Genomic DNA, 18,688 nt, shown 5'->3' on the forward strand with positions numbered 1-18,688 from the left:
CTCTTATCAGGAAGAATTAAGCGTTTAAAGAGATGTCGCCCACAAATTGTCGTTTAATTAATCAACAGTGGAGATACAAGCAATCTTTCAGTTAGAAAGAAGCTTCAGGGGACAACATAGTAATGAGGGTTGGAAATTATCTTTAAAAGTAAGGGGGGAAATAAAAAAGATAGTCTCATGTAAAGAATAAGTAATGATTTTTAATGAAGCTGGCAGCATCACACTAGACACAGAAATGTCAGTACATTCATCAGATAGGTTTGACTGTCATGGTGCACAGATAATTTTAATGACTTTTGGTGAAATCTTGAAATCTTGGTCATTTTCACTTGTCTAGAAAAATGTTGTGTCTATTAGCACCAACCAGCAGAAGGCTGATACTGGACTGTGATTGGTGTTGATGGGTAGGGGACGTTCAAGTTCATTTCAACTGGTCATTAATGTAAGTGAACCAATCACATGCCAGCAACTCAGTGCATTTAGGCACCGCAGCATTGCGCTGATGACCCGCTGAGCATCGGAATGAGGTAAGATAAGATAAGATAAGATAAGATAAGATAACCTTTATTAGTCCCACACGTGGGAAATTTGTTTTGTCACAGCAGGAGTGGTGAAGGTCAAAGGTGATTTGAATGTGACTTTGAATGTGACCTGTGTGTAAACTGCTGATCCACTGGCATTTTGTCATACAACCATCTCTATGGTCTACAGAGGTTGTTCTGAAAAAGAGAAAACAACAACAAGAACTCTAATGACCATAACCAAGATATGCAGATGAGCATCTCTGAACACATAGTATGTCACAACTTGAAGCAAATGGGCTACAGCAGCAGAAGACCACACTGGGTACCACTCCTGTCAGCTAACAACAGGAAGCTGAGGCTACAGTTCACACAGGATCACCAAAATCATTAGATTAGAAGATTCAAAAATGTTTCCTGTTCTGAGTCTTTCTTTCATTCAGATGGTAGGGTTAAAATTTGGTATAAACATGAAAGGGTGGAATCCATCCTTGCTTATTCCCAGGATCTACATCACATCTGACCAGTCACATTGTTATGATGTCACAACTTTGTGACTTGGGAAAAAACCTGCCGATCTACACTCAGGAAGAAAATCTAAAAAACAGGGGCAGTTAGGGTTTCAGTTTTGTATGCAGTGTTTCCACATAGCAAAACTATGACATCACTACAATGTGAATAGTCACTTGCAATGTTGAACCAAAACTAATGTTCCTGAATCAACATTAGTTTTGTTGATTCAGGAACAGCAACAACACAACAATAGAAGGTGTACCTAATAACGTGAGTTTTCTGGTTGATTTGTGCATTTGTTTGTTTGTTTTTTATTTCAATAGCATGAAAATGTATGTGTTAAATCGTCTAAGGAGCTTGGAAAGAAAAGCGTCTGGACTTCTTTAAGTTGATTGAAGACGTTTCACCTCTCATCCGAGAAGCTGAGAGGTGAAACGTCTTCAAGCAACTTAAAGAAGTCCAGACGCTTTTCTTTCCAAGCTCCTTAGACTATCCTTTATGCCCAAACAGACGAGCCAATAATATTCCAATTGTTCTTAACCATTAGCTGTGTTTAATGAGTATTAGCAATGTTAGCATGCTAATTCACTAAACTGATGAAAACAGGTGAGCGTGACTGCTTTGAGGATTGTGATGTTAACCTTTAAGTCACAGCAGTGCTGATCCTGCTCCAACACTGAGTCAGAAATCGGGCTTCAACATCTTTATGTGGGTGCTGGGCAATAGTGAGGGTTGACTGAGTGGGTGAGTGAAGTGCTGCTGTGACTGAAACATCTGTTTCATCCATTTCACATGTTTGTTGCTTCAAATTTGGCAAAGCTGCAGGTGAAGATTTTTGTAACAATTTATAGCCTTATGATAAGGAGACTTATTGTACACTCCTCTTATCCATGGAGCTCAAAGATTTTCATTTTGGCCAATTTTAAACTTCCACCTTTAGACTTAATAACTACAGAAACTACCAGCAAGCTTGTCTTACTGGCTTTACCTATTAAGTTGCCTGCATAAATGTAATGACAGAGAATGACTGCAAGATTTAAGCAGTTTACTTGATTTTCACCCTTTTTTCCTTGAAAATGGTCATTTTTCCAGCAGGTTGGGCAAAACACAAGAAAAGCATCACATTATGAGGGTTTTCCTTAAGGACATCAATAGCAAACATCTATTGCATAATATTCATGAGGAACTGCTGTGTTCCTTTTTTTAAAAATTTAAATGAAAGTTATTTAAATGTTGTATGTTCAGACAGATAAGTTCTGGATTACTGCAAAGTCAGCATGGCTCATTTTGCTTTTAAATCAGACGCCTCCAGACTCCAGATAAAACACCCAATTTTCCAGATGTAGTGTAAACTATTACTCACTCGTGCACTGACACACGTGTGTGAGCACGTGAACGCTTCCAGGCAGCATCCTATTACTCTTTTAAGTTTGAAGTCCATAAACAATAAACAGCTATATTCAGCACACCTCAGCCATCACCCTGTGCTCAGTGAAAGCAGCAGATTTATATCGCCGCTGGGATTAAGGCAGTGTGGAGTTTAGAAATGGTGCGACAAGATAAGGAACAAACACTTAAGAGAAAGGAAAAAAACAAGTCTTCAGTCAGTTTATCATCCTGTAAATGCAAAAGTACATTTCAGGGACAATGAGTCCATCTGTTTATGCTGAAAAGGCTCAGCGGGCTCAGACAAGCCATTATCGCTGTGGCCAAAATAAGCATGATAAGAAAACAGCTTCATCTTATCTGTGTTGTCACTATGCAGTTCCACATATACAGCATGTGAATGAAAAAATATACAGAGAGAGGCACTTCCTAAATGGTGCAATGCTGCCCCCTGGCAGTGCTTAAACATAAACAAGGGCTCAGACAGATGAGATGTTTCACTGATGCTTCACCAGGCAGTCAAATATTATAGTCAATATTCATCACATCACATAAGAAACCATTCAGACACTGTCAACCTAAATTAAGGCCACAGACAGTCAAATAAGAGTCACACATACCCCTAAAAACCTTCTTTAAAAATGCAACATTCATCTCCCTGAGAGAAAAAGAGAGAGTTTATCTAGTTCTGAAAGTTCAAAATTTGCGGAAAACCTCCATGACAGCGAGGGTCGTGCTCTGTCCAAAGATGAATGCTCCAACTACAATCGTTATGACTCCCCAAGCTGTTAAAATCGCCCTGAAATGATAAAAATGCAATCAGGTGATCGGGAGCATCAAGTGACAGATCAGTGCAACAGCAATAAAAGAAAAACAGAAAATTCAGAAGCATTTATCAGTCTGTCCTTTAGCCAGAAATCCTTCACTTCTGAGACACTGGATCAAATTTACTGTGCAAATAAAAGCCCAGAGAGGGAGACATTACCTCACAGCCATTTCTGCTGTCTGTTACTGAATCTAAGAGTCATGCAAAATAAATTCACAATATTTCCTGAAAAATCTCCAGGAAGTAAAAATTTCCACATAAAATACTGTCTAACATACATTTATTCTTTAAACATTTGTCTACCTGTACAAACTGTTGCATGTTCAGCATGTTCCATTTATTTGGATACACTGATTTGAATAGAGATACTAGCTGAATGAATTAGAATAATACATGGATTGTTTCTGTCTGCTCACCTGACTCTTGAAGAGATGTTCTCAGTTTGCATGGTGAACACTAAGCAAAGACCTGCAACACACAAAAACACACCACACAAGGGCCTGGGTTACAACGACGTCCTTGTACACCTTTCTCTTATTTTTGTATTGATTGTATATGATAATAAAGGGCTAAATATGTCATTACAAAACAATAAAAGTCACATTAAAGTGAATGTTGCTGCTACCAGGAAATATAAAGATGAAGAAGGCGCTGATTCCACCGATGATGCTGATGACGTCGCTCATGTCAGGTACAAACATGGCAATGACAAGCGTGAAGGTGATCCAGGCCACCGTGAGAACAACTCTACAGCGATTCTCAAACGAATGAGTGACGATTCCCCGGTAATGTCTGCGAACTCGTAACATCAGGTTCAGAATGACTGACCTGTTCCACACACAGAAACACAACATGGCAGTAAGCATGCTCAGAGTCAGAAAATTAAAAACATCTCCACCCTGGTGAGACTTACCTCCCGAGAAGAAGAATAATTGGGTAGATGGTGATAATTGATATTCCGAAAAGTAGCCTGGAAACGATCATGACCACATCATTTCCTGGATATGACATCAAAATATCTGAGGCTACGTCTTCTCCAAATGTCAAGAAGCCGTACACACCTGGAGAGGAAGAGAGCGGGTTTGATAGAGAGCTGCCAAATAAGCAGATAATACGCTTGTTTTGGGAGGGGACTCACCAGTTAGAGTGTAAATGAGCAAGCAGAAAAGCATGGAGAGCACAGAAATGACCGCCCAGTGGGAGATCTTCTGGTTCTCCATGCTACTGTAGATCGCTATACAGGCTTCATGGCACTGCAAACACACACAAGCACACTGTCAGAATATTTGAATAAAATCCAGGCTGTCTTTTGATGATGCTGAACAGTGAGTTCATTTTAGCATGACACAAATGTAAACATCCTTACTGGAGATGACAGGGAAGCATATACATATATATAATTATAAATAATAAAACCAATCGGGAAAATTTGTTTTTATAGTTTCTGGTAAATAATCTTGATTTCAGTAAGTGTGACACCCTCCTGTTTATCTCCTCATTCTTTAAAATATATATAAAGACTTAAGGCAGGGGTGCAATCTGCTAGGTATACCTAATAAATTGGCTATTAGACTGTATTATATAAAGGGAACATTAGGAAGTGAACAGTTAAAGATGTCCAAAAACAATCCTACCTGAAAGCCAAAGCAAATGGTCGGTACAACACTAAACATCGATGCCCATGAACTCACACTGAAAGACACAGATACATGTTCAGTAAGGTCGCACACGACAGGAACTTATCATAAGGATATGCATGCATTCGGATTTACTGACCTTTGGCTGTGGTCTGGAGTTATGACTGCGTGACTGTCCATCAGGTAATATTTTACAATCACTGCCACACACAGATATGTAGCAGCCAGCGTCCCCAGCACACTGACACAAAGAGAGACGATGAACTCGCGTAAACATTTACACTGTGAGTCAGGCTGAACACAGGTTAGTGCTGCTTACCTTGTGTATTTCTGGATGCCGATTTCTTTTGGGATGGACAGTGGTAGGATGATTACAAGGCACATGACGAAGAGGGCAAATCGTTGGTCTGTGTACCAGTGGTAGGGCATTCCTGCCTCGCTCGATCCCGTAACTGTCTCATAGAGAGAAATACACACTGGAGACAAAAAAGCGAGAGAAGTTCACAATATTTATCTACTGCAACATGAAAAGCATCAGTAAGCAGGACAACAGGGAGCAAGAACTGTCAAATCCTATAAGATTTAATGGGTCTAGTTGACTAGATTTACAAAACAGTCACACAAATTTTGCTTTTTCCTTTGTGATTTTTTTTTATGGCAAGATATCAGTTTTTAAAGTCAGTGGATCAACACACAGAAAGATGAGGCATCCTGTGAATTAGTTTCAGCCATTTGTCACTAATCTGTATCATGCAGAATCTCTGATTAAAATCAGGAGGCGTTTGGGGGATGGAGTGTGTTTGGAAATCCAATCAAATGATGTGTTTAAAACGGTAACAAAGCAAAAACACTAAAGGAGATTTGAAGGTTTTCAGATAGACAAAACACAACAGGAAAAAAAAAATTAAAATGTGAGATATTCCTGCTCCCAGTCACATGTTTAGCCTAATGCAAGCTAGAATAGAACTTAAGGAGCAGGTGATCTGCAGTCTGTATTAGGTTGCATGGTTACAGGTTACAGGGAACGGCAGCTAAACTGATCAAACTCAGGTGACGACAAAATAATGTCAAATACTCTAGAAAGCAGTGTGAAAACAGAATTCTTACAGGCTTTCTTTTATCCATTTATTTAACCTGCTAAGGAAATAGAAAAGGTAACATTAAAAGTATTAAAAGTTGATAATTTGGGAGTTTTTAGTGCATCAGCAGAGCATTCAGTGCATCACACATTCTGCTGTAATGGGTAACCTTAACCTGCTATCCTGTTAAAACCCCTAAAAATGTTGGCCTTACAGCTAGAGGCTAAGTCAGTGGAGTGGCAGTATTTGTTTGTGCTCATGGTCTGCAAATCTAATGGTTTATTAATATGTGTATAGTTAATGTTAGCAGATATTTTATAAGTGACTTTGTTTCTTGTCATCTTTCCCTGCTGTACATGAACACACAGGTGCAAGGTTTTCATGGCTAGTTCTGGTTGTGAGTTCATGTGCAGGCAGATATTGGAAGGCTGCAAGTCTGGAGCTGAAACAGGACTTCACTGTGTTTGTTAATGGACCACTGACACCCATTCAACCGTCTTTTTCTGGTCCAGGTCACAGGAGTGGAAGTCTAAGCAGACAGGGGGTGCTGGTCAGATCCTGGTCAGATGATCAAGCCACCTCCACTGGCTCTTTTAGACATAGAGAAGTAGCAGCTTTTCTCTGTAATGCCAGGAGCTGTACATTGTCTCTGCAGGGCCCCCTAAGACCACTGGACCACTGGGTAAGGTGTCAGACAAAGAGAGATTCAGAAAAGCCCCATGATGGTGCCCAGTGTTTAGTGCCTTGGACTGGTTTGGAGTCTAGTGAGAGGCTATGGTGGTCTGATCCCTGATTGCCATCACTGGCTTTAGGAGCGGTGATAAGATAACAATAAAGTTTTTATTTTATTCTCATTTTCCTAGTTAACTTTTCATTGGAAATGAGTTAAAAGGAAAGTTTGGGGTGTAATGTTTTCCTTTCCATCATATTGCATCTGAGAATACCTGTTACACACTTCCAAACTGTTGTCAGTGTCCTCTTTCTTGATATTTTGTTATTTCCAGCTGATACCAAGTAATGTCAGAGCAAAACAGAGAAAGCCATAGAAGAAAGCAAGAATTTGGTTACTGATTACCAAGGCACGGATGCCACAGGTGAAGCTGTTTCTCTTAAAGCTAAAGAAAGCAAAGAGGAAGGCAAAGGTCTCGCTCACATTTCTCCAGCTGATCCTGGACCACCACGAGGAAGGCAACACTTATCATGAAGAGGTTGAAGCAGAAACAGACTTCACAGAGTTTCCCCACGGCTCGTCCACACACTTCTCTCACCACGTCCTGATACGTCTTCTGTCTGCTGACAGATGACGCATAGCCGAGGACGACCAGGCCGCTGATGAGGAAAACCAGAGACACCTGAAGGGGCATCAAAGGGATCAGCTTAACGCTAATCTTCACTCACAGACCACAGTGATGATATCCCAAACTATTAGACAACAAGGCTGTGGGTATAGGTGTTTAAAAAAAGACACCTGAAAGAAGAAACATGCAAAGAAAGAAAAATATCTCAAAGCCTACATGTTTAAAATATTCGGTCTTTCCAACCAGTAATCCAAAACACTCAGGTTAATAAGATCGATGTCAAAGTGAACACTCTCTCTTTCTCTCCTGGGGGAAACTGAGCACAGGGGAAATGAGATGAGGAAGAAGTAAGAGTAGACAGGTGGCTCACAGAATAAAACAGAAAGTAACTATTACAAACTAGACACACACATGCACAGCAGCTTAACACTCAGGGAAAGAACAAATCCCAGGACTCTGAAAAGTGCATCTCAGCATTTTTAACACTGCAGGAAATTAAATGATTAAACAATATCTGCGTGCAAGTTATAAGTTGCAGCTGCTGTAACCAAAGTGACCGTTACAACAACTGGTGTTAAAAATATAAAATATATAACAACAGTTACATGAGACAAAGATGTCAAGCTCTGTGCCCGCTGACCTCTTTGGCCCATTCTTGGAAAGCATGCAGTAATAAGTCCATGAGATACACACACACACTGCTTTTCCAGCAGTCAGATGCAGTGCACTGAAAGTTTAGATCTTCACCTAAAGTGGAAGCTTCATTAGAGCTCACGTGTTAAATCTATGCGTCTCTTTCACACCAAGGAGCCAGAGAGAGGGATGGTGAATCCATACTGAGCCCATGCAGGTTGTAGACCAACAGACAAAGTAACCTCTGGGGGAGGGGGACATATAAAACTGTTGAATTTTGACCTAAATTATTATGTTTCAATATTTTAGATGATTCTTTGTAAACAACACTAACTCCAGCAGCATGTTAGATCCTGTACTCACCAGCTCCACACTGACTGCAGTGGTGACTCCCCCTGCCTTCTGAAAGGCCCAGGGGAAGTTGAGCAGTCCGGCTCCCAGGGCAGACTTCAGCATGATGAACACCGCACCGAACGAGCCGAGCCGCGGGGGGTCCGCGTGAGATGCCGATCGGGCCAGCAGGCTGATGCTCTCCCGGGCCAGCTCCTCCATGATCCAGAACCAACACACAGACTCACAGAAACACCAGAAACTATTCTTGTGCACCCAGAAACCTGCAGTTCACGTGTTCGACTCCCTCTGTATCTCCAGAAGTAGTCTCAACCTGGTGAGCTGTAAACTGTGCCAATATATAGACCCACACACCCGCACACACACGACTAACATGGTCTAATTAGACTTTTCGACTATTAAAAATTTCACTCTGAGGTGAAAAATTTGACAGTAAGGTGAGCATGTTTACTTCTGCCCGCTCCGCCATCCCTTTATGTCTGTCTCTGATGCTTGCTGATGAAGAAGCCTAACTGAGCAGTGAGGCAAGTTTGATAAATGAAATCAAATCAAATATATGATGTTTCATCAAAGCTGACAAACTTGCAGTGACATCAGCAGACTGACCTGCTGAGTGTTTCTGGGAAGAAATATTCAACTAATTCCATTTTACTCTCTTGTTTCTTTCTATATAAACAGTCCCAGCGCATCTCACACTCGTTAAGGACAATAACACCCACCTCAGGGGGGAAATTGACAGAGAAATAAATACAATTGTTCATTTTATTCTTATTTCTTATTAATTTCACGCATTATGTACACAGATCATAGAGTTGGTGCTCAGTTCAGCTGACAGCTTTAAAGTGTTTACATCCTGGTAGAATAAACCCCCGGCCACATGGATTGGACAGCCCAATCTAATACACTAGGAATTCATAATCCCTGCCATGTTTTATGCTACACACCATCTGCTGTAGAGCATCGCTCAAAAGCGGATGAGGACTCAGTTGAGAACAAAAATAAGTTAAAAAAAAACAACAACATGAAAACATGTTAATGGCCAGGCATTGCGGCTCCTCCTTTGAGTCTCACGGTGATGGAGATCGACTCCGGTGACGATCATGATACAGAGATTTGAGTGAGCAGGTCTGCGAAGGTGTTCTGGGGACAGACAAACTATGTAAGGGACGGGTCATCAAACTAAGATATAAATAGATGTTTTTATATAAAGAATTCAAAATGTATTTTTGCAGGCTACACAAAGATCTATTTGTTTCTTTAAAAATATTTAAATTGAACTTAAATTGAGTTTGTTATGAATTGGGCAAATACATTTTTGCGTGTCTTCATTAATTAGTTGATTTATATTTAATTTCACCAGAGTTGTAGCCCCAAATTCTAACAATTACTGAGTACTGCTGCCATTTTTTTATCACATAGGTGCCACAATGGTGTAATAGTCAGTGCTGTCACCACACAACACGAAGGTCCGGGGTTTGACTCCCACAAGTACACACTTTGCACTTCTTGAGCGGAGTTAGCATGTTGGGTTCTCTCTAGCTTCCTCCCACACTCCACGATATCTGCATTAAGTAATTTTTTTCTAAACTGGCCCCAGGTATGAATGTTATCATGAAAAGTTATCTGTCTTTGGATGTTGACCCTGATTGGCTGTGCTGCCCAGTGGCAGTTGCGCCCCATGACCCTGAATTAGATAAGCGAATTGGAACTGGGTATAGAAGAGCTCAAAAATAGGCTTTTTAATCTATAAACAGTGTAGCTCTAACCCTAACCCTCTAGATGGATTCCACCCATTTTCAGTGTAATTCTTAATTATCTTCATAGGAACACACGGTCTTGTCTGTTTTGCACTCTTTGACAAACACTCCAAGTTTAGATTCCTGCCTAAACTAAAAGACTGCTTTTAAAATGTGTTCATTTAGGCACGGCAGCTTTTCCCCTTTCTGTTTGTGGCGACCTGCCATGTTATGTGCAGACTCACTGAGGGTCGTATTAAAATTCAGTCTTCGTGTACTAGTGAGGATTTTAATCTGTATCTGTATCTGTTTAGACAGAGCAAAATGCTTTTTGATGGCAGTCTGATGGATTTCAGGCCAAAACTGGAATCAGATAAATCTGTAATAGAGATGGCACGATACCACTTTTTTATGTCCGATACTGATACCGATATCATAAATTTGGATATCGGCCGATACCGATATGAATCCGATATAGTGTGTTTTTTAATAAATAAAACTGTTTTTTTAATATCTTGCTGCATTTTGTATAAGTTCAAACTCAAGTTTAAAAAAAATAAAACACTAAAGCTATTCTGTTATACCTGTATGCAAAAAATACACTGCACCCAAAAAATTTCATAGTTTAGCAATACTGATCAATCTAATAAACTTAAACCTACTCCATCCTCCCTATTCTGGTATTTTAAAGAGTAAGCAACCTAACTAATAGGGTTTCAAACTCCCAGCAAAAAAAAAAATAGGGAACCACCCCCCACCTTATGATGCTTAATCGACATAATCAACTTTAATTTGATGCAGTGTGAAAAAAATGCACAGAAATCCATTATTTTTCAAGAATAATTAAATCGATTCAACATCTTTGTTCAACAGAAGTTTAAACTGCACAGATGGTATCTTCCCAAAGGAAAAGTACTATAGCTTACTTGGGTATATTAGACTTAATAGTTACTATATACAGTAATGGACTTCTATACATTTTACATCAGATTAAAACGTTGTGTGTAAAATTCAGACAATTAATTATTAAAAGCTGGACATTTTAAATGAGAATAAGAAAGAAAAGTATGTCTTTGTGCCCCCTTTTCCCTGTTCATGCCCTATCGGCCCCCCTGGCTAAACTTTGCTAGATCCGCCCCCGCACAGTTACCAGCCGTCAGCTACGTAGAAAAGGATCCTGGTGTAGAAAGTAATATTAAATAAATCCTAACAACAGATTATCAAGCTTAAACGTGCTGCTGTTGTTCAGCCGCTGGTTTCCTCTTTCTGGCGCGAAGTGGGCAATAAACAAAGAAGAGAGACGGACAGAAAAGCTGATCAGCTGATCATTAATCAGTTTCACAATTGAAGTAGCAGCAGGAGAGGGAGGGAGAGAGAGAGGCAGTCGCTCCATATCGGTTGTTAAGCTTAACGCGGGGATGCTTTACAAACATTCAGAGATGAACTTACACACTTGCTTTACTTCTCTCTGGGAAAACTTCCTCGGAGATGAAATGCCAGTTTGGTAGTGAGGCTACAAATACACACAGCGCTCTATCACGTGATGCATACTGCTCCGAGTGCTAAGGTTATGGGCCGAGTTAAGCCATGTTGCAAGTTTTGTGAGGTACTTTTTTGATATTTAATGGATCGGATTACATCTTTTATTTCTCTCTGATATCCGAACCAGTAATTTAGGTCAGTATCCGACCAATACCGATGCGTAATATCAGATCGGTCCATCTCTAATCTGTAGTGCAAACGGAATGAGACATACACACTTAAAACTATGAAAGAGCGCTGGTCAGGCTAACCTGTGAGATTTGGATAATCTGGTGGTTGATAAATATTAAAGCTATTTAAGGTCTACCTGAGGTTCCCTTGACTGCCACAGCATCAGTCATCACTCCTCAGATGATGTTCAAGTCTTCCTACCTACGGTGTTTATCTGCTCTGAGGCCACTGAGACTGATTTTAAGTGTTTTGAGGTGCAACCTGCTACACAGTGGATGAATAAAGATAGATGAGATTAATCATGACTCTGCTGTTATGAAACAGCTTAAGGGTATTAAGATTATACACACACACACACACACACACACACACACACACATAAAACCTGACTCAGAGCATTTGATTTTAGGATAAGTAATAGTTTCAATCACTCAGCAAGATTGTGTCATGTATGTTAACATACCTTCCATGGTGAAAAATCACAGTGACGTAAAGTTGCATGTCCCACTAAATAATGCAAAACTAGAAAATGATGCAGCAAATACACCAGTGATGTGTAAACCAGTGAAAGAAATTAAAAACATTTTTACAAATGACAATTACACACTAAAGAGACTCAGACTGCTGACTAATGTGCTTGTTGTCCTTTATGCTTCATTACTGTCCAAGGAAATGTTTATTGCATGCTTTTTGTGCATTTTATTGAGACATGTGCACACTGTTCCCACAGGAGACATCTTTAAACTGGGTTAAAGTCACATGAAATAATAACATGTAGCAGCACATCAGAGAGTCTGTCGTCACATAAATCTGATTTCATGTCGTTAAACCAGTCAAACAGGGTGATGACTTAAACCTACTGCACAAAAACACAGTTCGCCCCCCTCGCTGATAATACTCTCCTCCGGATCACACCTGATTAGGTTGCACGCAGATCTGAACACCTGGCGTTACAGCATGCCTCAAAATCTCCTTTGTCCTCAAATCATGGGACACTGGTGATGAACTGCAGCAGGGCTAAAAGATATATATTTTTCATAACCAGAGCTTTTCTTTCAGCTAAGTTGACACATTAAAGAGATGTGGGGAAAGGGTTTATTCTTCCTTACATTAACTGTTCGTTCTTCTATAGCAGAATAATAAATATTAGATTATGCGAATTTAATCAAAATCATTTAAACTCTTGCAGTGATTGAAAACTTGGTGGACTTCATGTAAGAGGCTTCTGTCTGACAGAAGACAGGTCTTCAATTTTTTTCAATGCGTCAATGCTGTATTAGTGTCCTGAACCAAACATTTCAAACTGATCCAGTTATAGCAATCCTTATTTAAGGATTATGATGAAAGTGACTTGTATGGATTGTGTGCCCTTGTTTGTTTGGATTGTAGGGGCAACAGGACTGTGACGGCCTGCTGGCATCACTCTGACCGAAGGGTTAATATGGGTTAACTAACTCCTGAGCAGAACTAGCAGCATGCTGCACGCAGGGAGCAGTACAGTGAAGAGCGTGGGGCTGTGCTTGTGTGTTTGCCCTTTCAGTGTTTCCTGGTTTGTCTGGTCGGACGTGGGGGGGCTCTGAGCTGCAGGCACGGTGCTGGGTGGGAGCGTTGTGCGGCTGGCGCACATGTTGTAGAGGTTTCCAGAAAACTCTGTCTTCCTGGACTCTTGTCTTAGAGACTCCCAAACAGCTGCTGCTTCTCCAGGACAGCCAGCCAGAGCTGAGTTGGCACAAACGTGAAATGCATTCCAGGACCTTGAAAGAACCAGGACAGGAAGAGAGGTTAGCATCTCCAACACAATAATAACCCAGTATGTTAAAGTAATGAGATTACTACAGCGTTGATAAGTAGCAGACTTCCTGTGGTTTATCACTTCTCTGGTGTCCTGCAGGACCCTCTGACATCACTTTTGGGTCACAGACTTAAGACAGCTCATTTTCTGGTAATTCGAAGGAGACCTATTATGTTTACTTCCAGCTTCATATTTTATTCTTAAGGCCTTTGCACACAGCGCATTGTTAAAAAAAAAAAAACTATTTCACTCGCTGGGCCCACGTCCTCATTTTAGGTTTGACAGTGTTTTTAGTAGATAAAAGTGAAGGCTTGGACATGAACTGAGCTGCGGTTTGGGGAAGGCCTCGAAGGGGACTGGCGATGGCTCCCGGGCCTGGCAGATCCCCATGCACCGTCTTTCTGAAGCAGGTTTGTGTGACGTGTACACACTGTAAATATATTTTTGTGAAGCTTTTTACCTCAAAAATGCACCACTAAGCAACTGAGTATATCAAGCACTGATGAGATGGCCCTGATGTTTCTAAACAAAAATCATAAGAAACTGAGATTCATCCGATTCTCATGAGAAGGATGCTTTCATACATATTTAAGGATGTCAATGAGGCAGTTTGAGCTGTTGTTGGAAGACTTGTAACAACTTCTGAGGATGCAGAGATCCAGTTGACCCAGAGCAGCAACTAGCAGTGTGTCTGAGGTAAACCAGTATTATCTTACCAATTCCAGATCACTTGCATTTTAACCTACAAGCTCACTGGTTGCCAGATGCAGTGGCCTGATTGGTCAGATCTGTTTATCTGGAACTGAAAAACTAAATTTGATTCATAAATTCATCCAGCGATAATATGTTTGGTATGCATTAAAAACAGGTGAGTCCAAAAAATATTTTGAAAGGACAAAGAAACACAGCCCTTCAGCTCTTGATCTGTGACCTCAGTGAACACTTTCCCAAAGGCTGTGTGGTTTCAGTCACTAGTTTCAAGTCTCATTAACATAACATTAAAAAAATGACAGACTGACACACACAAACACACACCTGCAGATGGCATCGATGTCCTGTGTGCTCTGCTCTTTTTGTGTGTCCACTAAACTGTCCCCGAGTGTGAGTAAACACTGAGCAAAGCGCTTGTAGATGGAACCACATGAAACAGGGATTGCAGCGCTGAGACACACGGGGACCAAGCCTGGTGGAGAGGGAAAGACAAGACACAAGCATATTTGAACACTACAAAAAGATCATTTTATCTAAAGAAGGTCGATGCTCTTTCTCACAATTGAGCACTAAAGACATATAAAACACTCCTTTTTTCAGTGCAGAAGAAATGAATGCATACATGAGGAGACTGTAAATACAGTGTTACTAAACTAAAAGGTTATGATGGGAGAAAAATAAAACCACTAGATTGTTGAGGATTTGAATACAATGTTTGTATGTTCATAGTTGTGATCCATCAGGTTCTTAGATGGATCAAACAGATACAGAAATATGTTGTATTCCATTCATCTGGAGGGATTATACACCCTCAGAGCCAAATTCCATGTAGCACTATAAAGCCATGTATAAGCTGTATGGTTGCATCGGTCAGTCCACATATAACATGTCATATAAAACATGTCCTTATGTAGTTTGAGTTTTCACTGAAACCTTCCTGAAAAGCTGAGACACAAGGTCTGACTGGAGCACTGATTTGGGAGTAAATCTGTACTGCAAGATCGCTTTCAGTTTGTCGTTGGCCTCGAACACATTCGTTTGCCAGCAGACCTGATGAGCTGTTCCAGGGTCACCCCTAAAACCATAAACATCAATCTGATGCTAAACCAGCCTTCATTTTTCTGGCTCCAGGCTTTACACAGAAATTTGGATGCTCTCTTTCTAATGTACTGGATGTGACTGAGTGCAGTTTGTCTAATTTCTGCCTTTGTGGTTCAGAACTACTGTTGGCTCTGGACAAGCTGCTTACACGGGGTGTAAAGAACACTGATCTTATTTTATATATCACTGAATATTGAAGCTGGGCGCCTCCTGGGTGAGGTGTTCCAGGCATGTCCCACCGGGAGGAGGCCCCGGGGCAGACCCAGGACACGCTGGAGAGATTATATCTCTCGGCTGGCCTGGGAACGCCTTGGTATTCCCCCGGATAAGCTGGAGGAGGTGGCTGGGGAGAGGGAGGTCTGGGCCTCTTTGCTTAGGCTGCTGCCCCCGCGACCCGGCCCCAGACAAAGCGGATGAAGATGGATGGATGGATGAATATTGAAGCATTGATATTTGAATTAAAGAACAGAGCTTAAACAGCAATCCTAAAGGAGATCTGGCTGTCTGTATACATTTGACCAGAGGATATAAAACAAAAGTTAAATATGCATTGCAAAAACAAACCGCTTGTCTGAAAAATTAGCTCAGAAATTGGTGACATCTAGGACATTTTTGCCTTTTCTCCACACGCCACTTGGAACTTTTGTGATTCAATCAGTCTAAGACGACCTTGTTTCTGCCTAATGCCAGTGCACGTTATTAGCTGCATCATTAAACCCCTGATGTTTTGCTTTTGCTTCTCTGTGTTCTTTCTTTGCAGATGTTTTTTAATAGCTGTCTCTGCAGAAATGTAATGAATTCCTGTTGCGAAATTTCCATGTTACTTGGTAGATTTTTCCACAAATTCATAAAATGCGGTTGCACGCTTCACCACCACTGCAAGTCACAGCTAATTGCATTATGGTTCCCGGTTGTTGGAAAGTGTTCTCATGAGCACAATGTCTCCAGGGATTTTCTTCGTGTTTTCCACAAATGTTCAGTTGAACTCGAGGATGAACTGATTACGTTTCTGCACTCAAAGGTCAAAGACATTGTGACCTCAATAAATATGTTGCTTTGTGATAACTCAGTAGCTCCAATTAAGACAGAATTTCACACAAATGACAAATGGAGATAAAATGATGATGTTGTGACTTTTATATGCAAAAGGATAAAGGTCGTGTTCACTGCAATGCCTTAATTTAGTGCAGAAACATCCTTCTGGCAATTATTCAAGGGCATTATGTAGCTATGTTAAAAAGTCAACCCCAAAAACCTTTATATTGTTAGGACAGCCAAGGTGGAAGCAGAATTTGCATTATTTACTATTAATAAAAACCTTATATAAAGATAATAACATAAAATATAAAATAATATATAATAAATATATTTAATATAACTTATACAATAATAAATATTACCACAAGCATCTTACAGGGTGCCTGAGCTTCTTCTGAAACTGATTATTTTCTTCTGCATCAACTTATTTACCCTTTTTTTAAAATTTGCGAGAAATCCAGCCACAGATACTCTGAACAAAAATAAAAGTAGCAGAAAAATTGAGCACAAAATGAAAAAGTGGTTAATCAGTTAATCATTTCAGCTGTACCTTTATGAACTTCTGAGTAGTTTGATTTGTGATAAAAAAAAAAACAAAACATATTTTGTGTGTTCTCTATGTTATATATGCTCAAATCTACATAATTCAAATACTGAATAACATTAATACTAATATAATAAATGTAGCAAAGTAAAAAACTTCTGACTTTTTAAAGTCTGCTCTGAAGACTATTTATTTAACCCTGACTCGAAACTCTGCACATGGTTTCCTGTGTACCCAGACTTAGTGTATGTGTACAAATGGCAAATAAAAAAAATGAATCTAATCTTTATCTCTAAGATAAATGGTTTTGTTTCCCTGGGAGAAAGATTCTGTAACCGAAGAGTGTAATTGATATCCTGCATTGCACTGGGTATCTATTTTATTCTATTTTATTGTTTCCTTTTTTTTTAAATCAATGTGTGCTTGGAAAAAAGATTTTAATCTGAAAGATATTACAGTAAAGTAAAGGTTAGATCAAATTTAATATGTGTTGTAGCAGAAATATAACGTGGTATGAAAAGAAGGCTCCAATTTGTCCTCAGCTAAATCTACTTAGTTTCATTCCATTGGTGTTCACACTCAAATACACAATGTTGTACACCTTTCTGCATGCACACACACAAACACACAAACAGCCTGGGGAGCATTTCATTAAGGTAAGCGCATTTGTAAAACCTTTCTCATTAATATCAGAACAACCTGAAGGGAACATCCCTTATAAGCCATCTGAACTTCTCTGGACCTTTTCTGACAAACCTGAAAGTGCAAAGAAATTGTATATCCGTATACAGACGCAGGACAAAATTGTGGCAGTGAAGAGCACACTCAACACTTACAAAGTTTTCCTACAAGACTGGATTGCACACAAACACGTACAACACGGTCACACTACAACTGGAGAGTACGGCAAGTTCCTTACTGAGGCAGAGGGCGATGGGCAGCAGCACCGTCGAGCTACCTGGATGGGACTTCATTGTTTGGCTCAGAAGTCCCGTGGAGCCGAGTACCACCCCCGAGCAAGAGGCTCTGATGTGAAGCTCCCACTTGACGTAAATCCAAAAAGTGCAAAATTCCTGGCCTAAAATGTGATTTTTCCGACCGTCCGTGGGGAATTTATCAGATGGCAAAAGTACAGCAATGCACGGAGGCACAACCCAGCTGGATTAACAGTGAAAGGGACCAATGCATCACAGAGAGTAAGAGGATGTTGTGCTTGTGTGTATGTGTGTGTGTGCACTGGGAAGGCTTGGAGCAACAGACCAATGAGAGCATCACATCATAGCACAGTGGATTAGAGTGTTCTCATTTCCGGTTTTCAGTATTTGGAACATTTGTTTGAAACCCAGATATATGATCTTATAATGATTTTGCTGTTCACACTTGTGAGACACCTACCTGTTGCAAAAATCTGTTTTAACCATTGAACAGAGACTTTGTAAGTGAACAGTCAAACAAACCATTATTAAAGGTGTCAGGAGGCAGGAGGATTTTTTTGTGCACAGATGGATGACATCCCAGTGAGGATAACACAATCAGGCTCACCTGGGAGTCCAATGTGGTTCCACAGCGCCTTCTGGGAATAGCCTCAGCCCACGAGAGAATTCATCCGCTTTTTAGGTTATGACAATAAGAGACAAAGACAGAACTGTTAAACTGTTGAAAATGGGTGCTTGTGATCTTTACTCCTTGACTTCCTTGTGATTCCATCTTACATCCCCCTCCTCACCCTCCCAGATGGCTCACACTCTGTGCATTAGTATAAGTCCTGGTTGACATCTGCATACCGACACAGGAGGAATAGGAACCCAT

The 18,688-nt window shown here is 40.3% G+C and overlaps 2 protein-coding genes across 2 annotated transcripts; both read right to left on the reverse strand.

Annotated features, from left to right (window-relative positions):
* Positions 1 to 1,519: 1,519 nt before the first annotated feature.
* Positions 1,520 to 11,081, reverse strand: LOC147338944 (putative sodium-coupled neutral amino acid transporter 8). The gene is made up of 10 exons (XM_086286579.1): positions 8,257 to 11,081; positions 7,116 to 7,314; positions 5,203 to 5,359; positions 5,023 to 5,124; positions 4,881 to 4,938; positions 4,385 to 4,499; positions 4,160 to 4,307; positions 3,872 to 4,074; positions 3,663 to 3,714; positions 1,520 to 3,219 (listed from the first exon to the last, which is right to left on the reverse strand). Exons 1-10 carry the CDS (start codon positions 8,443 to 8,445, stop codon positions 3,117 to 3,119), a joined length of 1,326 nt encoding a protein of 441 aa, XP_086142705.1. The 5' UTR covers positions 8,446 to 11,081; the 3' UTR covers positions 1,520 to 3,116.
* A 1,096-nt stretch (positions 11,082 to 12,177) lies between these two features.
* On the reverse strand, positions 12,178 to 18,095 carry nrn1lb (neuritin 1-like b). The gene is made up of 3 exons (XM_086286591.1): positions 17,799 to 18,095; positions 14,521 to 14,668; positions 12,178 to 13,447 (listed from the first exon to the last, which is right to left on the reverse strand). Exons 1-3 carry the CDS (start codon positions 17,851 to 17,853, stop codon positions 13,144 to 13,146), a joined length of 507 nt encoding a protein of 168 aa, XP_086142717.1. The 5' UTR covers positions 17,854 to 18,095; the 3' UTR covers positions 12,178 to 13,143.
* Between the last annotated feature and the right edge of the window lie 593 nt (positions 18,096 to 18,688).

This window comes from Aulonocara sp. 'chitande type north' Nkhata Bay, linkage group LG1 (genome assembly GCF_057382095.1).
Source record: "Aulonocara sp. 'chitande type north' Nkhata Bay isolate Kocher_YH1m ecotype deep benthic linkage group LG1, A_spYH_male_GT1.1, whole genome shotgun sequence".
Classification (NCBI taxonomy): domain Eukaryota; kingdom Metazoa; phylum Chordata; class Actinopteri; order Cichliformes; family Cichlidae; genus Aulonocara; species Aulonocara sp. 'chitande type north' Nkhata Bay.